Source organism: Piliocolobus tephrosceles, chromosome 16 (assembly GCF_002776525.5).
Source record: "Piliocolobus tephrosceles isolate RC106 chromosome 16, ASM277652v3, whole genome shotgun sequence".
In the NCBI taxonomy this organism is placed as follows: Eukaryota; Metazoa; Chordata; class Mammalia; order Primates; family Cercopithecidae; genus Piliocolobus; species Piliocolobus tephrosceles.
Genome location: NC_045449.1, coordinates 54,460,483 through 54,486,132, shown reverse-complemented (window position 1 = coordinate 54,486,132; position 25,650 = coordinate 54,460,483). Strand labels below are relative to the sequence as shown.

Below are 25,650 nucleotides of genomic sequence, written 5' to 3'. Positions count from 1 at the left end.
CATGTGTTCAAATTTTTTACCTTCTACATATAAGTGAGAACATCTGATTTTTGTATTTTTGTGTCTGGCTTATTTCATGTAAGATAATGACCTCCACTTCCATCCATGTAGCTGCAAATAACATGATTTCATTGTTTTTATGGATGAATCATATTCCATTGTGTAGAAGCAGGCGAGATTGACTCTGATAGTAGTCTAGCTGGAAGAGAGGCTATAGCTACAAATAATCTTGACTTACCAAAACACTAGTAATGTTTGTCAAACTGCTATAGTCCAACTCATTTACTACTATGTTAATTTGGAGCTTGAAGTTCATCAATGGAATGGGTACTATAATTTACAAAGTTCAAGTGACAATTATGGTGGATAAAGTTTTAAGGAGCAGATGGTCACAATTGTCAGTCTCAGAAGTAATTTGGTAAGTAAAATAGTCATTTGTTCGGAAGTTTTTTGGTTACCTAATTGTGATCTAATTGTCACCAGTTGGGAGTCTAATTTCATTTCATCACTCATCTGTAGCAAGGTGAGAGAAATAAGCTATTATTAATTAATAGCCAATATTTACGAGCTCTTACTATCCACCATAACATATACTAAGTGCTTTATGTGCATGATACTTAATTATAATAACTTTCTGAAGTAGTTACTATTATTATTTCCAGCTAGTTAGTGGAAGAACCAGGATTTGAATCCAGGCAAACTGACTGCATGCAGAGCCCTCACTTTTAACACTACACATAAAACTGAGTTTATTTAACACAAAACACTGTCCTTTAGTCTGAGATTGTGTCTGTTCTGCCTTTCAGTATTAAAATGTACTTTTTATATGAAATGGTGGTGATAGATGATGTCAGGTTTGATTTTCTTTTCTTTTTTTTTTTTTTTAAGAAATCTTTACCTTGCACAACTAAAACTAAAACAACCCAATGACAGCACTGCTCTCCAGTTTAAAAAAAAAAAAAAAGTTCTTTTGCTATTTGTGAAATCTAAGTTTGAGAACCACTGACTAGAAAAGTGGGACTCTTAGTAATTTTTAAAGCTCTTTAGAGATTTTTCACCTGATTTATTTTCTGATTTCAACCTCCTTGTTTTCATTAACTTTTTCCTTAAGTCCACCTCAACCACTCACTCTTAGGTTATACACAAGACTTTGTTTGCATTTCCTAGCATTTCTCCTGTTCCCAACTCCAGCAACTTGGACCCCACTGGAACCTCCAGTATAATTTACTGTATCACTTCCCAATCTTTTTGTCCTCTCTTTCCTCTGTCCCCAGTTTAGCCTCCATGGTCTATCACATATATCTTCTTTGCATATACCCTTAGCAGCCTTGCTCCTCGTCTTCTGTATGTGTCAAAGTCCCAAGTGTTTCTCACCTACCTGCCTACTCTATGCCAGTACTCTCGCTGTTAAGCATGGCTTTAGAAAAACACAAAACCATGGTGTCTGATCTCATTTTAAATTTATGAACCAAATCTCAAGTGAACCCTCAGTATTTCTTGGAACAGGTATTCCTGGTATTCCGTCTATATTTCCCTAGTTTAATCCATTTATTCTCCTGTTCTCTGAGATGACTAGTTCTTCTTCTCTATTCAGCTCAACCCCCAAGCACCACTTCTTCCATCCTTACCAGCAGCTGATGACCTGGAATCTTTACTTCATGGAGAAAATAGAGGCAAACAGAAGAGAACTTCTTCATCTTCCTCATCTTCCCACCACAAGATGTGTCATTGGTTGAATGAGAGAAAGACTGTGATGTCCTAGAACTTCAGTTACTCCTATATTCAATATAATTAGCAACTTAAATTCCAAAACCATATATATAAATCGATTTTTGGCCATTTGAGATTATGCTCTTTACTACCACCTTCTTTTCTCTTATTATAACCAAGAGTTGTTACTACATTTGTGCCTCATCCCAATAAAAAGTAGGTATTTTTTAGAAAATGATTAACAGGAGCAATTAGTAAAACAAACAGTAAAATACCTGGATACAGGAAATTGAGCCAGGCTTGCTGGCATGCGCTTGTCCCAGCTACTCGGGAGGCTGAGTTGGAAGGATCGCTTGAGCCCAGGAGTTCCAGGTTATAGTGAGCTGTGTCACACCACTGAACTCCAGCCTCAGTGACAGAGCGAAACCCTGTCTCTGAAAAAGTACTTGGACATAGGATATTAAGAGAAGAAATGCTTTGGAACTGCGTTTGATTATACCCTTAGCCCACCTTAGTTCTTACTTAAGTTATAGACGAAGGAGAAAAGATGGGAATCACTTAGAAATGAAGGTTAAGGCCTCAAACTTTGTGGAAAAGGGAGGAAAAAAATGTTGAAAACAGTCATGTGATAGTTTTTACTGTATACTTTTGCTGGGAAAATTAGATAATAGAATTGAGCTATAAATATGTTGAGTGCACATTACATTCATTTAATCCTGTTATTTACCTCATATTGCTAACCTTTAAAATTCAGATTTGAAAAAAAGAGATAGGTGAAACCAAAAGGTCAACATTTGTATGCCAGCTTAGATGAAATTGTATTTGTAGAACTGAATAAGAATCTATACCCTACCTAATACTGTGAATTGCTTATATAAATACAACAAAGGATGGTCCCTTGATGACCTGAATCTCATATGCTGAGTTCACTTATGTAACAGCATCCGTCTGCTCAGACACATTTTCCCAACTTCCCATGTACTTTCCAAACCTTTACCATGTTTCCCAGTATCCTCTCTTTATCCCTCATTTTGTTGATGATCTAGGTCCTGCTTCACATAGTCAACAGAACCCAACAGAAATAACCTCAGCTTTCTTCTTCCTCTTCCCTTTATTTAACTGTTCTCAGAAGGAGAGGTGTCTTTACAAGCTCCCCCTCTCCATTCCTCCCCTGTTGGCAAAGTTCCTGAAAGTGTGGTCTCCATACCTGCTTATGCTACTTAGTTTTCTTCTGAGTGAAAGGAAGGGACCTCAACCCCAAATGCTGTGACCCTGATTGAAGACCCTGTGGCCTAGATTGGCATGTATTTCCTGAATTCTAAACCTAGTGGTCTCTTTCCAGGCCTCATCCTCTATCGCTGCAGCATTTATCTCTGTTGTTACATTCTTCTGCTTAAAACTTTTCACAGCTTTTCATGTACCCAGGGCAGGCATTCAAAAATATTGAAGCAGTAGTTCTGATGTCTTCTCTGAGCCTTGACCAGTATTTTTAATGGGCATTACTGCCTAAATCTTAAATGCCTTATAGCCAAAACCAAGTAATGATTTCCTGTGCTCTCCAAACTGATTCCTCTTCCTCTTGCTATTCCTTGGTATCGCTGAGGTTACCATCATTTTATCCACGTACCCATGCTAGATGCCTTAAGGTCATCCTTGACTCCTCTTCATTCTCTGGTTTCCATTTGGTGTCTAAGCTTTGATGAGTATTTCCCGCATCTTCTTTTATCTTCCTACTATTTCCTGTGACTCTTGCCTCTTTCCGTTTATTGTCTTTTGTCTGGATTATTTCAGTAATACGTTCAGGAGTTTCTAATTTGGATTCCATGGATGGACCTCAAAGGATTAAAGAACACTCAAATTTGTATGCAAATTTTTTGTGCATATGCATTTTCCTGGGGAGATCCATTAGTCTGTTCTGTGGGAAAGAGAGGAATAGAATGAAAGAAAATGACAATTTAAATCAGGTCCACTGATTTCTCTTTCTATACCTGCCCTTTGCTATTTAGGTCACTAACCTAGGGCACTTATCTCTGAGTAGTGAGATGGCATGTAAGACATTGAGAATAAAACAGCAGCATTAGTCAGTCCAGCTCGGCAGTCAGGTCAGCAGCCAGAGATCAGAGGCTCCTCAATATCAGATCCAGGCTTTAATATTCCAGAGAAGCTCAGAAGAAAGCTAGGGTATCAGCAGGAACAGAGGTTGTCCTCCTGAGGCACCTGGACCCATTTGTTCCTGTGCTTCCAAAGGACTTAGAGGGGTATGAAAACTTAACTGGCAAGAATCCAAAGTCAGCTAGTGAGTTAGAGTCCCCAGAAAAAAGTTCAGAACATTCCCCCAGCTAGCCTCTTCTCGTTTGCCTGTTTGGTCTCTAGTTCTTTCTCCACTCTACCAACAGAGTTAGCTTTTAAACACATACCTCCTGTTGCTCCTTCCATGGTTATCACTTACACCTGAGGGTGATTACATAACTCACCCAAAAATGTGGGGTTTTAATCACCTGTGAAACAGGTTAAAAACTCATGGTCATGGTTTCAAGGCCTGCCAGTTAGGAGCCTGCCAGCCTCGTCTTCAGCCACTGCCCGCTCCTCCCCTCCAAGGCTCTGGCTACAGCAGGTTACTACCGGCTATTTCGAGAGAACAGTGTCTGTGTCCGTACCCCTATGCCTTTGATCATGCTAGCCTCTCTCTTTGGGGTGGCATTTCCTCTCCATTGCCTATGAACCTCCTACTCATTCTTTCAGGTCCACATTGGATGTTAGCTCTTCCCCTGAGTCCATTCTTAATTTTCTGCCATCACTTTGGCAGAATCAGTATCTCTTGGCTAGAGTCCAAAAACATTTCATACATATCTCTGATAATGTCATATTATATTGTAGATAGCTTATTTTTATTTCTGTCTTTCCTACTAAGCCAGAAATGCCCTACAGGTAGGGACTGTCTTTTGCATGTTTGTATTCCTAACACCTACCTTTGCATCTAGTCTAAACATGAGCTTAGTACCCTTTTGTTGAATGGAATTAGTTATAAAGAGTTTTTATGACTCATTTAAAATTAGAGACCAATGCTTATTTAGTAAGTCAGAATAGGCTGTAATAATAATAGTAATAATAAAGTCCCATTTCCACTGCTTATTCAAGTAACAGCTTCCTTTGTGGAAGTAGATTTTGAAAGACTTTACATGTCAGTGTATATTTTTGATGTGCTCATTTGAGATCCTAAAAGAATTATAGTTCTAATGCAGACTAGAGCTTCTATGACATTCCTGTTGATGTTATATTAAATATATTCTATTGTTTCACATATCTATATTATATATAAAAAGTTGCATGGATATGCATTCTGTCTCTTTTTCTTTTAACCTTCAAGGTATATTTTGTGAATTATTTTATAATATCTGAGTAAATTTAGTTCAGAACACATTAATTTGAGCATTTTCCTTGTACAGAAGCATAGTTGCAAAGTTAAGATTCTTGTGTTTATGTTATTTTGTTTTGTTAAATTTGCAAAGTCTCAGTCATTGCAAATGTGTTTTTTTAGGTATTTAAATTAGCTCAGCTATGAAAGTAAGCACAGTCCATAAATTAAGAGCTTCAAATAATTTTTGAAAATCGTCTTCTGTCCTTCATATTCTTTGAGTTTTGTAGGAAAAGAATCAACAGTTTACTTACTCAGCCTCTCCTGAAGTCCATAGTAGGTGCTGGACATTATGCTGGGTGAATGAGATCGTACTTGGACTTGAATAGTTTACAGTCTTGATAGCGAAGAAGCCATGTAAACAGAGAATTGCAATATAAAAACTTGGAGGAGAGGAAGGAAGACTACTTTGAGAACCGAGAATAGGTTGAGAATGGATGAGTCTGCTGATCAATTTATAGATAAAGAAGCAGAGAGGTGAAGTCTTTTTTTTCTTTCTTTTTTTTTTTTTTAATATGTGAAATAGGAACCTAGGTTATCTCTAAGAAATCATAGCAGGGGGTAGCTCTTGAGAAGAACGTGAAGAGCTGAATAATTAATAAGGAGAATTAGAGATGAGCTGACAAAGACAAGTAAAGAGTGGTATGCACAACGGAGAAAGCAGTGAGCATAGGACTGAAACTGGATAGCATGAAATTCTGGAGATAACTGTCAGTAGCACAGAGGTGTAATTTTCTCCAGCTGTGCTCTGTGGCCAATGTGTAGTGCAATAAAACCATATTGTATTCAGGGACTATGGGGTGGTTATAACACAAATTTACAAAGGCCAAATAGTTAAAAGTCCTTCAAAGAAAGCATGGCTTACTAGGGAAGGCAGTATGGTTAAGAGGAAGTTTATAAACTTGGAGAAAATGTAGACGTCAAGAAGTTGGAGATCAGAAGGCCTAGTGCTTTGTAGGTACTCAGAAAATCTTTATTTTCTCCTTTCTGAATGTCTTCTCTCTATGCATGTTTCACCACCACCACCTGCCCCAGCTATGGTTTATACATATGAATAGTTTCAAATCATAATGGTAACAGTTGGCTCAGAGGGCAAGATTAGGAGCCAGACTTCTACATCCTCATCCAGTGTATTCCTGTAACTTAGATGCTGGTAGTGCTTGGTGGTATTGGCCTCTAGGAGAAGCTCAAGACTTCTCCTGTTATCTCCCTACCACTCATACTTGAAGGGTGAGTCAAAGGCCAAAAGCATTGTATTGGGCAGTGACTCTTAGGGAAGGGATTTACTCTGTGGTGCGAAGGGTTAAGACTATAAGCCATCAAGTGTTTCCCCTCCCTCTCCATGCTCAACCAAAGGCACAGATCTTATTACCTTCAAGGATTTAAAAAGGAGTCTTTTCTTGGCATAAAGAAAGAAGTAAAGACCAATTCTGACAGCCCAAAGGGTCTTCCTCCTCAGAATCTAAAATTTCTGATAGAGTTGTTTGCATCTTGTGATTTTATGTGAGTCATCAAATGTATTGTGCTTTTTTTCTTAAAGATATACTTTTTAATGCTTCCATTTCAAATAAGGACAAACCATTTTCCATAGAGACACACTATTTATATTGCATTTTCAGAAATTTCCCGTTTTACCCATACTCAGGAGGTGACACTGAAATCTAATAATTTATTATTTCACAGAGTGCTTTTTTGGGTATAGTATAAAGATATTATATAATTTTAATAACTTTTGGGGTACAAGTGGTTTTTGGTTACATGGATGAATTATATAGTTGTGAAGTCTAGTATTTTAGTGCACCTCATTGTCCAAGTAGTGTACATTGTACCCAATATTAGTTTTTTATTCCTCACTTCCCTCTCACTTTCCCCACTTCTGAGTCTCCAAAGTCCATTACTCTGTATGCCTTTGTGTACCCATAACTTAGCTCCCTCTTATAAGTGAAAACATACGGTATTTGATTTTCCATTCTTGAGTTACCTCGCTTAGAAAAATGGCCTCCAGCTCCATCCATGTTGTAGCAAAAGATGTTATTTTGTTCTTTTTTATGGCTGAATAGTATTCCATGGTGTGTGTGTGTGTGTGTGTGTACACATATATGATATATAATAATTATATATAATTTATCATTATATGTAAAACGAGGCAGATGTTTTATTTTGTAGGGACAGGGTCAACAATGTGTTTCCCAGGCTGGTTTCATGCTTCTGGGCTCAAGTGAGCCACTACGCCCAGCCAAAAATAAGTAATATTTTCAGAGTAAGAAGTATTTGTCCAAAATGATAGCATGAATGTGCTCTCCCAGAGACCTTTAACTGGCAGCATTGCCCCTCAAGCATTCGCACAGTTAGGGGAATTGTTGCTGGATTTTTGGGTGTATATTCTTGTTCATGGCTTATGGACATTAACATATGTAAATGGCATCACTGTGTTTTTCCTAAAGTGCATATGAAGCAGGAAGAAAACTTTGCTTTAGAGTCTTACTTGGATTCTAGTTAGCTGATATAAGACTGTTTTCTTTTCCTTTTCAGGTTGTAAACATGTTAAAGGCATCCTGTTATATGGACCCCCAGGTTGTGGTAAGACTCTCTTGGCTCGACAGATTGGCAAGATGTTGAATGCAAGAGAGCCCAAAGTGGTCAATGGGCCAGAAATCCTTAACAAATATGTGGGAGAATCAGAGGCTAACATTCGCAAACTTTTTGCTGATGCTGAAGAGGAGCAAAGGAGGGTAATGTGAACATCGTCGCTATTTAATGAATGAGACCCAGAGTTATGGAGGCAAACTTGTTACTTTGATTTATATTTTGAAGCAACTTACAGATAAATTTACCTAGTACCTAGGTTATATATGGCACTGCACCAGGGACTGTTGGAGATTTACGTGATGAGCAGATGTTGTTACCCACATATTCCTATAAACAAAGGTAGGTGATTGTGTAAGCCAGAGGTTTTGCAAAAACAGGTCATGAATATATTTTCACGTGATGCTTTTATTCCATATTGCTTCCAGAGGCTTGTGCTCATTTATCCTTTGGAAGAAAAGAGGAAATTAAATCCATAAATAGACTTATGGAATCGTATTGTGTAAGGTTCACATGCGGAAAGCTATCTTACTTAATGCTGAATCTTGCTCAGTTATAGAGTGACAGGATTGAGTTGTCAGAGCTCAAAGGAAAGCTTGATTTGAGTCTCAGAAATGAAATTATTTAAAAATTAAACTAGAGTTTACTAATTCTGTTAGTTTTACACGTCAACTTGACTAGGACATAAAGTGCCTAAATATTTGGTAAAACATTTTGGTTGTGTCTGTGAGGATGTTTCTGGATGAAATTAGCGTTTGAGTTGATAGACTGAATAAAGTAGATTGCCCTCCCTAATGTGGGCAGGCCCCATTCAATCAGTTTAAGGCCTGAACAGAACAAAAATGCTTACTTTCCTGCAAGTAAGAGGGAATTTCGACTTGCCTGGTTGCCCTGAGTTGGGACATTGGTTTGGATGCAAACTGAAACATCAGCTCTTGCTGGCTTGGAGGCCTTTGGACTGGAACTAAATAATGTGTGTTAGTTCTCCTGGGTCTCCAGGTTGCTGACTCCAGATCTTGGGACTTGTCAGCCTCTGAAATTGTAGATTTTTCCCAAGGAATTGGCTAAAACAATTATGGAGGCTGACATGTATATGTGGGTGTGTATGCATACATACATATTCATAGAGATTTATCATAAGGAATGCACACACACGAACATTCTACTGGTTCTGTTTGTCCTGATTAATATCCTAATACTAACATATTTTTTTCATTGACAGAAAGTTTAAAAACAATGCCATGAGCTTTCTGGTTCTAGTAATACAGTAGACTAGGTAACCAGAAAACCTTCCTTCTATAAACACCTTCAAATGCTAGGTATACACTGTACCCCTTAAATATGTACAATTATGTGCCAATTAAACACAAAATAAAACTTTAAAAAGTTTTGGGTAAAATATAACTAAAATTATTTTAAATGCATAATTGAACTCTTCAGAAAGAAAACTGAATCTCCAGGAAATTAGACTCGTAAGATATGCGCTGTAGCTTTTGGTTTCATAATGTATGGGTTTGGGTTTTAGTACCCACTAGGGAACAGAAAGTGAGTCCTTGAATCCATTTACAGTGTGGACTAGGAACTGGTACCTTCAAACAGGTTGTGTCTCTATGAAAAGCATGGACTAGAAAATATCTGCCACCACCAAAGGGAAATTAACAAAAAATATTTAACTGCTTGGGTTCTGGAATGGAAGCTGGGAAATCTGCTATGGGAATACTTTTTTTTGGGGGGGATAGAGTTTTGCTCTTGTTGCCCAGGCTGGAGTGCAATGGCGTGACCTTGACTCACCACAACCTCCGCCTCCCAAGTTCAAGCAATTCTCCTGCCTCAGCCTCCCGAGTAGCTGGGATTATAGGCATGTGCCACCATGCCCAGCTAATTTTGCATTTTTAGAAGAGATGGGGTTTCTCCATGTTGGTCAGGCTGGTCTCGAACTCCCAACCTCAGGTGATCTGCCTGCCTTGGCCTCCCAAAGTACTGAGATTACAGGTGTGAGCCACCACGCCCAGCCTCCCATGGGAATTGTAAACCATGGATCCTTGTTCATGCTGGTTTAGAATTTGAATAAATATATGCTACCTATGTAGCCTGAAACCCCAAGCTGAGAAATTAGTTTAAAAAATTATTCGGGTGCAGTGGCTTATGCCTATAGTCCCAGCTACTTGGAAGACTGAGATGGAAGGGTCGCTAGAACCCAGGAGTTCTAGGCTGCAGTGAGCTATCATTGTGCCGTTGCACTCTAACCTGGGTGACAGTGCAAGACCCTATGTTAAGAAAAAAAAAAAAATTAGTCCTGGCCTAGTGATAGCCTAAGTTGTCAGATATAAGCAAACCCCAAGGGGTACTCCAACAACCTAGGCTGAAAGGAATAGAAAAAGTAGTCATGAAAATTTAAAACTCAGCAACCAAATTTAATATAAGACTACAAATTTCAGCTGAAGAGAGAAGTGGTAAACAGAAGAATAAACCTAAAGAAATCACCCAGAATGTAGCACAGAGAGATAAAGGGATAGAAGAGATGAAAGTTGAGATGACAGAGTTAAAACGAGAAGTCCAGATAGAATAGTGTAGAGGCATTATTCAAAAAGAGAATGACTGTGAATGTTCTAGAATTAATAAAAGACACAAATACTCAGATTCAGGTAGCACCATGAGTCCATATGGGATAAATGAAAATTAAGTTATTTCTAGACTTGTTATAGGAGAATGCCAAAGAAAAAAAATCTTAGTAACAAAAGAAAGACATGGAGATGACTTACAAAGGGGTATCCATTATGCTGATAGCAAACTTTTCCATGACAGAGAGAACAAAAAACAGTAGAATAATATCTTCAGAGAGCTAAGTGAAAATAACTGTCAACTTAAAACTTAATACCCAGCTTAATTCTCATTCAGGAATGAGGGTGAAATGAAGACTTTTTTTCTTCAGGCAAAGGATAATAGAATTAACTAGTTGCAGAAGCTTGTTGGAAGATTATGAAGTAGAATGTACTGAGACTGAAGGAAGTTGAACCCAGAAGGAAACAGTAGATCCAAGAAACGATGAGCAATAAAATTAGTGAAAATATAGATAAAGTCTGGGAGTGCTACTTCTAGTAGTGGCAAATTAGGTCATTTGAATCATGCTTTCCACTGAAGACTATCAGAAAAGCTCAACACAATATTTAAACATGTTTTGCTTGAAGGTATCAAAGAAGAAAAATGGAGGCCTAGAACAAAGGTCCTCCTAGTGTACTGGGTCACTGTTTCTCTCGAGATATTAGCCAGTTCTGCATGAAGCTGCTAAAACCTAAGCAGCCCTTTTGACATGCTAGTGGGAGTAATGGGGGCAGAGATTAGAGCCCATGGCCCCTGAGGGAGGGGACACCTGATGAACATAACTCATTTTGAGTCAGGACCCTGAAGGGCTGTACACCATAGGAGCAAGGGTTAACCAGGAATAGACATACTATCACCGAGGCTGAAGATCAGCTTTGAATCATGTCAGTCCCTAAAATTAGATTGAGGGTTCCTAAACTGCTAGTGCCCCTAGGCATCTGGCAGAATTGTAAGTCCTTCCTGGAGGAAAGTAGTATCATGTAAGGTCACAAATTATTTCTAGTTTGCAAATGCAATGTCTGGCTTATAATCAAAAGCAACTGGAAACAGATAAACAACATCAAGAAAAAGAAAAGATGGTTGAAACAGCCTCTAGATATTGGAATTCTCAGATACAGACTTTTGAAATAATTATACTTACCACATTCAAGGGGATAGAAGACAAGACTGAGATTTTTGGCAGAGTACTGGAAACTGTAAAAACAAACAAATATAAATTCTAGAACTGAGAAAATCAGTAAGTAAAATTAACTCAAGTGAATGAGTTTAAATAGCAGGTTAGACACATCTGAAAAGAGAATTAGTGTACTGAAAGATATAAGATGAAAATAACCAGAGACAAAGAATGAAAGGAATTAAGAGAGAGAGAGAGAGAAAATACCATTTAAAGGTCTGGTGCGTGTATTTAAAGTTCCAGAAGGGGAAGAGAAAGAGGATGGATCAAAACCAGAATTTGAAGAGAAAATGGTTTAGAACTTTCTAAAACTGATGGAAAACATTAGTCCATAAATTACAGAAATTAATTGAACCCTGAGCCGGAGAAGTACCAAAGAACTCTACATATATAGGCATCATTGTTAAATTGCTGAAAACCAAAAGCAAAAGAAAAATCTTAAAAGGAGCTAGAGAGCAAAGGAAAATTGCCTTCAAATAAGCAACAACTAGCTAGTAGCTGTCTTCTCAATAGAAATGATGGAATCAAAAAGTCAGTCAAAGGCCATTTTTAAAGAGCTGAAAGAAAATAACTGTCAACTTAGAATTTTACATCCAGTAAATGGATGAATGATCATAGAAATATGCAATGGAATACAAGACAGTACTGAAAATAAATAGCCTACAGCTATACAGTTGTGAAACAAATACATTATTGAGCAAAAGAAACCAGATTTTAAAAAGAACACATACTGTATGATTTATAGAGAGCTCACCTAAAGTATAGTGTTTAACAATGCATGCTTGGGTGGTAAAACTATAAAGGAAAGTGAATAATTACCATAAAAATTAGATTGTGGTTACCTATGGGGAAAGGTCAGGGAGGAGTGCTTGGGAAGGGTTGTGAGGAGGTGCTCCTAGGATGCTGGCAGTGTTCTGTTTCTTATGATTACATAGGCGTTCATTTTGTGACAGTTCATTGAGGCATATATTCACATTTTGTAACTTTTCTCTGTGTGCGATGTATTTTGCAATAAAACGTTTTAAAAATAAATTTTAACAGCATTCACTGAGTAAAACAATAATGATATGGATACTTTTAAAGGATAGAACTAAAATATGGAACAAAACATTTGGGAAGTTTAACTTCATGTAAGCTCCTTGTATTATTGGGGAAGAAGATACGGAGTTCAAGACCAGCCTGGTCAACATGGTGAAACCCCATCTCTACTAAAAAAAAATACAAAAATTAGTGGGCATGGTGGCATGCACCTGTAATCCCAGCTACTCAGGAGGCTGAGGCAGGAGAATTGCTTGAACCTGGGAAGCGGAGGTTGCAGTGAGCTAAGATCATGCCACTGCACTCCAGCCTGGGCAACAAAAGTGAAACTCCGTGTCAAAAGAAAAAAGAAGAAGAAGAAGAAGAAGATAATAATGTTAGTTAACATGAAACTTTAAGTCAAAAATATGCATGTGAAAGTTGTACATTGTGCCCAAACTTTTCCAAAGCATAGGGAGGAGCTGGGAAAGAAACAATGGAAACTCAAATACTTAGAAGGCAACAAAGAAATAACAAGACTCGAAGACAATGTGTTGATACTAAAAAGGTAATTTAAAAAACAATTTCATTTATAGCGGAAATCAGAATGTAAAGTGCCTAGGATTCGATCTAACAGAAAACGTGCAAGACCTTTAAGGAAGAAATTCTAAACATTTTTGAAAATCTTTTTTTTTTTTTTTTTTTAGACGGAGTCTTGCTCTGTCACCCAGGCTGGAGTGCCGTGGCTGGATCTCAGCTCACTACAAGCTCCGCCTCCGGGGTTCACGCCATTCTCCTGCCTCAGCCACCCGAGTAGCTGGAACTACAGGCGCCCGCCACCTCGCCCGGCTAGTTTTTTGTATTTTTAGTAGAGACGGGTTTCACCGTGTTAGCCAGGATGGTCTCAATCTCCTGACCTCGTGATCCGCCCGTCTCGGCCTCCCAAAGTGCTGGGATTACAGGCTAGAGCCACCGCGCCCGGCCTGAGAATCTTTTTTTAAGGAGCTAATAAATGGTAAGATATAACATGTTCATGTATGGGAGCACTGACAATGTCATAAAAATGACAGTTCTGCCCATCTTGATCTGTAAGTTGAGTGTATTTCCAGTGAAGCCTAATAGGAATTTTTTTGACATTTGACAACTTGATTCTAATTTTTTTTTGAGGCTTGAAGAGTTATGAGAATTTTGAAGAATAATGGAGATTTACTTTTATCACATATCAAGACTTACTAGGAAGCAATAGTAATTGAAACAGTGTTATATATTCATGTAAAAACAGACCAAGGAAACAATAGAACACAGGAAGGAAGAGCCTGCTCTATGACAAGTGATGATACAGATCAGAGGGGAATAATAGGCTGGCTGTGCCATAAACAGAGCTGAGATAATTGGCTGCCTGTTTGGAAAAAGATAAAATGCAATTCCTACCTCACAGCATACAAAATTGCAAATGGATTTACAAAAACAAAACAAAACGAAAAAACCTACTAAGACTTATAGGAGGAAAGCTTATTTAGAAGAAAAATAGGCAAAAATGTTTTAAGATTTGAGGCTAGGGAAGAATTGATACAGAAAGTAAATCTATTAGAAGTATTAATTTGGCTACATTAATATAAAAAATTTCTGTATGACAAATTACACTAAATACAAATGTCTCAAACTAGGAGAAGATATTTGCAATGTATGTAATCTACAAAGAATTGGCATCCTCTATAATAAATTCTCTATAAAAAGTCTTGTATAATAAGAAAAATATAAACACCACAATTTAAAAAAAAAAAAACTGTCAAAGGATTTAACACATAGTTCTCAGAGAAAGAACCCAATTGAAAAGCAAATGAAAAGATATTCAGGAAAATGTATAATAAAAGAGGGATTCTTTCTTAAACAACCTGGCAACATTTACAACAGCTGGTAAAACCAAGAGTTTGTGGGATTATGGAGAAACAGGGTCTCATACACATTGCTAGTTGGAGTATAAACTAGAAGAATATACCAAGTGGGTAGTATCTTGCAAATAAATTTGACATCTTACAAAAATGATGCACAACCCCAGGAGTTCTACTTCAAGACCACTACCTATGATAAACAACATGACATGTACCAGGATGTTGATGGCCTTGCTATTTGTAACAGAGGGAAAAGAAACATCGTTACTCTTCCTTAGTAGGAAATGGGATAGCATACAGATATTAAAATGAAGATGCTGAGCACAGTGGCCCACGCCTGTAATCCCAGCACTTCAGGATGCCGAGGCAGAGGATCATTTGAGCCCAGGAGTTGAAGACCAGCCTGGGCAACACAGTGAGAGCCCACCTCTACTAAAATAAAAAATTAGCCAGGCATGGTGGCACACACCTGTGGTCCCAGCCACTTAGGAGGCTGAGGTGAGAAGGTCACTTGAGCCTGGGAGGTCAGGGCTGCAGTGAGCTGTGATAGTGCCACTGCACTCCAGCTTGGGCAACAGAATGAGACCCTGTCTCAAAAAAATAAAATGAATAATAGATTTGCATAGATCAACATGAATAACACTCAGAAATATAACATCTCATCTTTTTAAAAAATCTAGTAAGCTCTACTGAATTTATCCTGCCATTTCCTGCCTTTTAAAATTTTTGTTGAGGGTAAAATAATATTAAATATTCCCTTTATTTGGGTCCTTAATTGTTTCAGTTTTATACAAGGTCGTTTCCTTTCCTGCTTTCCAGCATTTCACTAAGTTCTTGTTCAGGTCTCCAGCTAGATCAGTCTCATTGGTTCTAGCAGGTGTGGGTCTTGGTGGGTTGGGGCAAGTCCAGTCACTATTTCAACTCTTCGGAAAGTCCCGGAATCAATCAGTTTTGTAGTTCTTTCCTAATACTAAGACTGTTTCTGCTTCACATATCTTTTTAACCCTCCTACCAAGAAAAACAGTCATCAGCATGTGCTATCTAGGTTGAATAAACTCCATTTAGAAAATTATTTTAGATTATTTTCCAAATAATTTACAAAACACAAGAATAAAGAGATAAAAAACTATTAAAAATTAAATTAATATAGCAAATAAAATTTTTATTTCATGTTTTCCTGGTCTTGAGGTGTTTTGAATTTTGTTTTTTGGAATATTTGCATGTACATAATAAGATATCTTGGCATTGGGACTCAGGTCTAAACATGAAATCCATTTATGTTTTGTATACACCTTGTACACACAGCCTGAAGGTAATTCTGTACAATATTTTAAATAATTTTGTTACTGAAACAAAGTCTGTGTACATTGAACCATCAGAAAGCTAAGGCGTCACTATCTCAGCCACTAGATGTGGACAGTCTGTGGTTGGTTGGCATCACCATTGTTTCTGACTATAAATGTATATGCCTGGTAAGTAATTGTTTTCATACACATATTGAGACACAAGTACTCAACAGTAAAAATATGACACACCATTAAAAAAAATTACAGTGTAAAAATAGTGAGTTTAGAGTAACTAAGCAGCACAATGGCATCACCAGAATACCTGGATAAGCTGTTAAACACCAGCAACACCAAACAGCAGCAGTTTTAGTCACCACCTACAATGTTGTGGGGGTTTTTTGTTTTGGTTTGGTTTTTTGAGATGGAGTCTCACTCCATCGCCCAGGCTGGAATACAGCGACACCATTGTGGCTCACTGCAGCCTCAACCTCCTGAGCTCAAGCCATCCTCCTACCTCAGCCTCCCAAGTAACTGGGACTACAGGTGTGCACCACCATACCTGGCTGATTTTTAAAATCTTTTTGTAGAGACAAGGTCTCCCTAGGTTGCCCAGGCTGGTCTAAAACTCCTGGGCTAAAGCGATCCTCCTTCCTCAGCCTCCCAAAGTGCGGAAATGACAGGTGTGAGCTACCATGCCCAGCTGATGTTGTGTTTTGATTAAAAGATTACCATACAGTAACCCCCTGTGTGTGGTGCACCTTTCAAATTTTGGAACATTTGGGATTTTGAATTTTTGGATTAGGGATGCTCAACCTGTATACCCCAAATGGACAGGAGCCTCTGAGTGCGACTAACTGTTCATCAGCGGTCCTGCATGAACTTACAAATACTGATTCTTAGTTTCAAATACATCTTTGTTGTCTTCTAAATTATTATTACTTCTGGTTCTTCTTGCACGTACAGCATCAAAACATAATGCTTTAAGAAATTTTTTGAGATCTTTGGCTCCTAATTTTGTTGAAGAGAGGATGACCATTGTATGTTCCACAATTGCAAAACATTTTTATCTTTAGATTTGTAAGTTTCTTTCAGAATGATCAATTCAGTTTTTTATGGTCAATCCAATTTTTTAATGTCTTAAGGTATTTTCTTTTTTTTTTGAGACGGAATCTTGCTCTGTCGCCCAGGCTGGAGTGCAGTGGCCAGATCTCAGCTCACTGCAAGCTCCGCCTCCCAGGTTTACGCCATTCTCCTGCCTCAGCCTCCCGTGTAGCTGGGACTACAGGCGCCTGCCACCTCGCCCAGCTAGTTTTTTTTTTTTTTTTTGTATTGTTTAGTAGAGACGGGGTTTCACCGTGTTAACCAGGATGGTCTCGATCTCCTGGCCTCGTGATCCGCCTGTCTCGGCCTCCCAAAGTGCTGGGATTACAGGCTTGAGCCACCGCGCCCGGCCTAATTTTTTAATGTCTACTTCGTCTGTTTCTTCTGGCTATCTCTCTGTAATATGTGCCTTTAGCATCTGTCTACTTTTAAACTATATCAAGAAAATTTGGTGCACAAATGAAATAAAAGATGAAAGAATACTGTCATGTGTCCTTTTAGCAAAATGGGATGGCCCCGTTTCTTGTTACAAAATATTCCACAATGAAGACTTTCTATTGAATAAGTAACTGAATAAAAATGCTTTGTCCTTAGATTAAAAGTATATTATTCACTCATTGATTCATGAGTTTGAGAAAATGTATGTAGGGCATCATCATCTGAAGGCACATAGACTGAGATTTTACTTATAATCATCAATTTCAGCACCTTTATTAGAGTCCTAAGTGCTGCTATCTTATTCTTTGTGTTCAACTTCAGACTCATCTAATAATTCTAAAACAGTTTCCTCAGATTTTCTTCATCATTCTGGCCAGAGAACTTAAAAATGTTAATGCTTAATCGTATTCAATAAAACGTAGAATCAGGTCACAGAAGATGTTAGCTTCAGACTTCTTTTATGCCTTCTTGAAAGATAACACATACCTAGCACAACACAGTAAGAAAACTGAAGAATGATGTCATAGTGATATTTGTTCCACTGTTGTATCATTTTTCTAAGTAGTTTCGTCTTTTTTAATTATACTCTAAGTTCTGGGATACATGTGCAGAACATGCAGGTTTGTTGCATAGGTATACATATGTGCCATGATGGTTGGCTGCATCCATCAACCCGCCATCTACATTAGGTATTTCTCCTGATGCTATCCCTCCCCTAGCCTCCCATCCCTGATAGGCCCCAGTGTATGATGTTCCCCTCCTTGTGACCATGTGTTCTCATTGTTCAGTTCCCACTTATGAGTGAGAACATGTGGTGTTTGGTTTTCTGTTCCTGTGTTGGTTTGCTGAGAATGATGGTTTCCAACTTCATCCATGTCCCTGCCAAGGACATGAACTCATCCGTTTTTATGGCTGCATAGTATTCCATGGTGTATATGTACCACATTTTCTTTATCTAGTCTATCGTTGATGAGCATCTGGGTTGGTGCCAAGTCTTTGCTGTTGTGAACAGTGCTTCAATAAACATATGTGTGCATGTGTCTTTATAGTAGAATGATTGTAATGGGATTGCTGGGTCAAATGGTATTTCTGGTTCTAGATCCTTCAGGAATCACCACACTGTCGAAACAGCATGGTACTGGTACCAAAACAGACGTATAGACCAAAGGAATAGAACAGAGGCCTCAGAAATAATGCCGCACATCTACAACCATGTGATCTTTGACAAACCTGACAGAAATAAGCAATGGGGAAAGGATTCCCTGTTTAATAAATGGTGTTGGGAAAACTGGCTAACCATATGCAGAAAACTGAAACTGGACCCCTTCCTTACACCTTATACAAAAAGTAACTCAAGATGGATTAAAGACTTAAATGTAAGACCTAAAACCATAAAATCTCTAGAAGAAAAAAAACCTAGGCAGTACCATTCAGGACACAGGCATGGGCAAAGACTTCATTCTTCTATTTTCTTATTTTAATCCTTTTTAAGCATAGTTGAGAATAATTGATGAGTAATGATGTAATCTCTAGTATGATGAAATAGCATAATGTGTCTTAGATTTGTAAAAAGATCTAGTAGATACAAATGGCAATTGTAAGATAGAATGAGTTTTGTTGTATTTTTTAAATATGCGTTTTGTTTTGTTTGCTCGCTCTTTGGAAGACAAAAAGGAAAAAAAGTCATGAGATATCAATTTTTGTAAATAGTACTGCTCAAAACAGAAACCCAGAAACTGAGATTGGGTCTAACGGACCCTAATGAGATACTGACGATTAAACACTAGGCAGAAGTGAGTTAAAATGCCATATGAAGAAGCATTTTATAAAATCTCGGTTGTGAGTTACACATGGCTACATAGGTAACTTTGGTGCTGTTTTTAAAGTTGCAAGCAGTTTAAATATTAAACTACTAATGATAAAATTGAGTTGGCAAATGATTTCTAGATCGATATTAATTATAGCCAGTCTTTTCAGTTATACCTTTCTCACATCCAGAAATGACTTGATGTACTCAGCTAATGACCCCATGAAGGATATATGTGTGTTACATAATAAAGAAAAACATCGCCTCTGTAATTGTGGACAGTTCACATTGACGGAGATGAACACTTGCATATAGGTCAAACTAGTTAAATATAGAACAGCCGCTTTTGAAAGCTGTCACCAGGGCTCAACAGTGTCAGCTCTGTTTCTATGGAGAAAGACTTTGCAGATGTTAAAAACAGAGCTAGAAGCCAATGAATGGAAGAGGATTGCGTTGTGGAAATTTAAATTTTTTGGTAAAGGGTTTATTGATGAATCAGCTATATTAGTCTGTGAACATTAATCTTGACATCTTCTTTACCCAGTTCCCAATTTCTTGTAATAAGAACTTGCTTTTATTTAAGTAACACACAATGTAAAACTTGATGTTATTGTACTGACTAGGTGGGGGAAGGGACCTGATGACAGGTAATAAGATTAGTAAGGTTCTGAAAAGGTCAGAATTGTACAGAATTATGTTTAGAACAGATTGCCCCGGTGATCATTTAATCAAACAGCATTTGTATTGTCTTTGTCCCTGTCCACATAGTGATTTTTGAGGTTGGGCTGAGAAGGAAATCATGATTCCATCAGCAACATAAGGCACATTGACAGTAAAACTCATATATTATAGCATCTTTTTGTTTCATGCTGTATTGGGCAGACAACCTTGAAGAAAGAAAAAATCTTTTGAAAATAATGTAAAATTTCACAGTTTTTCAGTCACAAACAGAAGTATCCTTGTTGTCACTAAAGATGGCAAGAATTAATATCCTACTATATAGAAGTACTTTGGCAAAGCTAAGGTTGTGGTTCCAATTCCTCATTCTCAATTTTTTCTCCAGATGGAAAGATGAACAGTTTTTGGTATTGAATTTTTTTTTTAGGAAGCAAGTTATTTATCATTAGATACCTATTCAGTAAATGCAATGATAGAGAAAAATGAAGTTTCTTTCCCTCAGATTTGAAATTAGGTTTTAAAATACGGAGGGAGAACAATTTTTAAGTAATGTTCAGGGACACAAATAAAACCTAGTGAAACTTTAGAAACTTTGATGGACATCTGTCATCCTACATACAATTGCATTAAAGAATAGAATTTATTATTAATTATTTTATCTGGTTTATTGTGCAGTAAATTGAATTTTTCTCTTTTTGTGTGTAGTTTTATGAAATTTCATACTTGCATAGATTAATGGAACCACTGTAAAAATCAGGATATAGAATCACCCCCAAAAATTCCTTCATGCTGTCCCTTACTGGTCACGCTCTCTTTTTAGTAACCTCGGTAACTACCAATGTGTTCTCCATCCCTGTAGTTTTATCTTTTCGAGAATGTCATATAAATGGGGTCATACACTATGTAACCTTTTGGGACTGGCTGTCTTCAGCATAATGCCTTTGAGATTCACCCAAGTTGTTGCATGTGTCAAACATCCCTTTTTATTGTTGAATAATATTTCATTATGTGGATGTACTATCATTAGTTTATCTGTTGACCCAATGAATGCCATTTGGGTTGTTTTCTAGTTTGGGGCAATTATAAGCAGAGCTGATAAACCAAGTAGTGGAATTTTTAGGTCATACAGCATTTTATTTTTGATTTAAAAATACTTTATATATTCAGGGTTTGTTTTTGACCCAGTTGAATTTCCTTCAGATCATTTTTGGAACTCTTTCCTCATATGTCTGATGTAACATTTCTTCTTTCCTCTTTGTCATTTTTTTATTCCCCCTTTTCTTCAGATGACTGTAGGTATCTTCTGGTATTGTAGCCCAGAATCTGTCCTGCTTTTATATTCCTCCAGCTTAATTATATGCTTCATCTTCTTACAGTATCTACAGCTTGCTACTAGACTATTCTTCACTATTTGCAGAAGATGTTCAGTTGTATCTCGCTATCCTCTTTTATTCAGTTGTGTATATCTTGTTCTCTGGAGGCCTTTCCAATTAGATGTCTTGTTAACACTTTAATCTTACCATGCTAGAAATAAAAAAAAAAAAGTTTCCCTTGTATCTTTTCCCTTCTGCAGCTTCCTTATCATACTGCAAGGTAATTTCTTTTCTTCCGTGTCACTCCACCCCACATGCAAGCAGTAAGCAAATCGAGCATTTGCTGTTTGGTCATCACCACTCGTATCACCAAAATTCTCCTTCTGTTTAGATTCTGTTTGCCTCATTTATCTACCATTGTGTGTTTCTCACTGACCTTCCAAGTGCATACTTCTTTTCATCCTAAAGCCAAGAATAAAATCATTTTATATAAAGAGCATTCTGCTTTTGCAGTTCATTTACTGGTGTCCTCTGTTTCAGTAGGAAGGCCTAATTCTAGATTTCAGTCTGTCATGATAGTACTATAGCTTCTGCTTCTCACATTAGGTAAATTTTATTATCCCCTTTTATAGGACCTTGACTGCCTCTGGGCCTTCTGTTCAGGTGACCCCGCATGCTTCTAAGTTCTTAGCTATTAGACCGTCTCTTTCACCTTTTATATGTCTTTGTGTTGGTACAGCTTCTCATACCCAAAAGCAGGTATACCTGTTACTAAGGAGGATACAAGTTGTATTTGTAGGTGATATGGTTGTCTACCTAGGAAATTCAAGAGTCAGATTTTTTTTAAAAACTTAGCTATTATAAATAAGAGAGTAAAGTAGCCAGATATAAAGTAAATATATAAAGATATATTTCCTCCATACTTCCATACTGTTTCTGAAATATAATAGAAAAATCCCATCACAATTGCAACCAAAAAACATAGCTAGGAATCTTTGTGAAGGAATGAAGGAATTTAAACAACAAAAACTATAAAACTTTATTGGGAAGCTGGGCCCAATGGCTCACGCCTGTAATCCTAGCACTTTGGGAGGCCAAGGTGGGAGGATCACTTAAGCCCAGAAGTTCAAGACCAGCCTGGGCAACATAGTGAGACCTTATCTCTAAAAATAAAAATAAAAATAAATTTTAAAACTTTACTGAGAGACATAAAAGTGTTGAATAATTGGAGAGGCATTATTATTCTAAAAAACCAAATATGCTATAAAGATTTTAGTATTTCCTAAACTTAAGATATTTAACCTAATTTCAATCAGGGCTTAGGTTTTTGTCTGTTTCTTTGTCTATTTTTAATTGGTGGAGGTTATTCCCCCTCATGAGAATGATTCTGATGTTCATTTGGAAATAGACATGGTTGGAAATAGCCAAGATAGTTACGAAAAAGAAGAATGTATACAGGAGAAGAGCTTCTTCAATGCACTACTGTAAAGTTATAGAGATAAAAACATGTATGTAGTAGAGAGGCTGGAAATAACCTAGCATACATCAGAGTCCAAAACCTGGTAGAGATGGCAGCTCAGTCAACGAAGAAAGGAGGGATTATTTAGGGAACAATGCTGGGTCGGTTATTTGAAGAAGAATTAGTTGGCTTCTCACTTTACTTGTACCACACACAAAAATAAAAAACCAGATAAAGAATTACATGTAAAGCAAAAATTTAAGAGAAGAAAATATGTGACCATCAGTGTCTGTAATGGGGAATAATTTTAAGGATAAAATTAACAAAAATATCACAAAAATAAAAATTGATGCTGGCTGTTTAGTAGAAACAGAAAACCCCTTACACTTATCGAAAATATACCATAAATAGGCTGGGCACAGTGGCTCTCGCTTGTAATCACAGCACTTTGGGAGGCCGAGGTGGGCAGATCACCTGAGTTTGGGAGTTCGAGACCAGCCTAGCCAACGGGGTGAAACCCTGTCTCTACTAAAAATACAAAATTAGCCAGACTTGGTGGTGCATGTCTGTAATCCTACATGTGGGAGGCTGAGGCACAAGAATCGCTTGAACCTGAGAGACAGAGGTTGCAGTGAGCAGAGATCACACCACTGCACTCCAGCCTGGATGACAGAGGGAGACTCTGTCTCAAAAAATATATATATTCACACACGCCATAAATAAAAGACAGATGGCAAACTAGGATAAAGTAGTTACAAGTATAATAATGGCCCTAATATATAAATCATTTCTTAATAAATCAATAGGAAAAGCTCTTGAATTTCAACAGAAAAGGGTACAGAAGACATATCAAATACTAATAAAATTACCAATGGTAAAAACATTATTTTTTAACAACACCAGCCTCTTCAGTAATTAGATAAATGTGATTTAAAGACAACAGAAAGATACCATTGTCCATCTACCAAATTGAGAATTACTTTTAATGTGTTTCTAATACTCATTATGTGTGGGAATATACCAAGATAGGCACTGTCATGTACTGTGCTGGGATTATAGATTGATAAACCTTTCTGGAAAAGTGTTTCCACTTTTTCAAATGTTCCTATTTCAAGGGCCTTAAAATACTTAACATGCCTTTTAACCTAACAATTTGCCTTTAGCAAGTAATCATCTATATTTGCCAAGCGTTTAAGTATAAAAATATTCATTGTAGGCCAGGTACGGTAGCTCACATTCGTAATCCCAGCACTTTAGGAGGTTGAGGCAGGAGGATCACTTGAGTCCTGGAGTTCAAGACCAGCCTGAGCAACATGACAAAACCCCATCTCTACAAAAAAAAGTAAAATATTTGCCAGGCATGGTGGCACGCATCTGTAGTCCCAGCCACTCAGGAGGCTGAGGTGGGGGATTGCTTGAGCCCAGGAGTTTGAGGCTGCAGTGAGCTTTGATTGTACCACTGCACTCCAGCCTGGGCAACAGAGTGAGATCCTGGCTCTACAAAGAATGAAAAGAAAATGTTTATTGCAGCATCATATATAATACTGAAGACTTAGAAATAATTAAATATCTAACAGTAAGGAGTTAATATGGAATAGGAGAGTTAAACTGTGAAACCATTCATATGATTAAATATTATAGAGCTATTAAAAATCGTATTGTTGGCCGGGCACGTGGTTCACTCCTGTAATTCCAGCACTTTGGGAGGCTGAGGCAGGCGGATCACAAGGTCAGGAGATCGAGACCATCCTGGCTAACATGGTGAAACCCCGTCTCTACTAAAAAAAAAATACAAAAGGCCGGGCGTGGTGGCTCAAGCCTGTAATCCCAGCACTTTGGGAGGCCGAGACAGGCGGATCACGAGGTCGGGAGATCGAGACCATCCTGGCTAACACCGTGAAACCCCGTCTCTACTAAAAAATACCAAAAAAAACTAGCTGGGTGTGGTGGCGGGCGCCTGTAGTCCCAGCTACTCGGGAGGCTGAGGCAGGAGAATGGTGTGAACCCAGGAGGCGGAGCTTGCAGTGAGCCGAGATTGCACCACTGCACTCCAGCCTGGGTGACAAGTCATATTGTATAGGGATGAGAAAGGGTTTAAAATAATACCTGGATGAAAAACAGGATGCAAGGTATTACATAGCTCCATTTTGGCTGAGTTTGAGATGATTGTGATTTCTTTATTTTTTGCTATTTTCCCACATTTTCTATAATTATATATTTTGCAGTTGGAAGCAAAAATAACCATTGAAAATTGTTTTCAAAGAATAATATTCAAGAGAATACAAGGTGCAGTAAGTTCTCAATATTTAGTTAAAATATAGAAATCTGTGGACCATTAACAGCAGTTATCTTTAGGTGATTTAATGTTGTTTTATAGATGGGTCTTTATTGATGGGATGTCACTGTGTTGCCCAGGCTGGTCTTGAGCTCCTGGCCTGAAGCAATCTTCCCACCTCTGCCTTCCAAGTAGCTGGGATTACAGGCACAAGCCATGGCAAATGTAGTATATTTTTATTTATTTTTTAGTGGTGGGATCTCACTGTGCTGCCCAGGCTGGACTCCAACTCCTGGGCTCAAGCGATCCTCCAGCCTCAGCCTCCAGAGTAGCTGGGACTATAGGCACATACCACTCTGCCCAGCTTTATTTTTAAACTTTATTTCTATTTGTTTTGCAACTTTTGCTCTGTTAACAAATCTACTACTCTTATAAAAAGTTAAAAAACATTCTTTTATTAAAACAAAGATTAGGCCGGGTGTGGTGGCTCATGCCTGTAATCCCAGCACCGGGAGGCCAAGCTGAATGGATCACCTTAGGTGAGGAGTTTGAGACCAACCTGGCCAACATGGTGAAACCCCGTCTCTACTAAAAATGCAAAAATTAGCCAGGAGTGGCGGCACATGCCTGTAATCCCAGCTACTCAGAAAGCTGAGACAGGAGAATCACTTGAACCCAGGAGGCAGAGGTTGCAGTGAGCTGAGATTGCGTCATTGCACTCCAGCCTGGGCGGCAGAGCGAGACTTCGTCTCAAAAAAAAAGAAAAAAGATTATATCCTTATCAGAGATTTAATGGATACTAACCATATTTAATCCTCAGTCTCATTATGCTGATTTAATTTTTATTATCCATATATTGTCATATTTAGGTTATGTTCATTTTTCACCAATTTTGTTA

The 25,650-nt window shown here is 37.8% G+C and overlaps 2 protein-coding genes across 13 annotated transcripts in view; both read left to right on the top strand.

Moving 5' to 3' along the window:
* The window catches only part of LOC111525784 (leucine-rich repeat-containing protein 37A3-like), a 510,962-nt gene that overhangs the window by 145,030 nt on the left and 340,282 nt on the right, over nucleotides 1-25,650 (top strand). The window lies entirely within an intron of this gene.
* LOC111528376 (vesicle-fusing ATPase) overlaps nucleotides 1-25,650 on the top strand; it is an 85,124-nt gene that overhangs the window by 29,699 nt on the left and 29,775 nt on the right. For all 4 annotated transcript variants that reach the window (XR_003308401.2, XM_026452086.2, XM_026452085.2 and 1 more), the window contains exon 6: nucleotides 7,658-7,857. Coding sequence is in view for 3 of the 4 variants with exons in the window: in XM_026452086.2 (XP_026307871.1) it covers nucleotides 7,658-7,857 (200 nt within the window). In the remaining variant the exon portion in view is untranslated. The remainder of the gene's footprint in view (nucleotides 1-7,657; nucleotides 7,858-25,650) is intronic.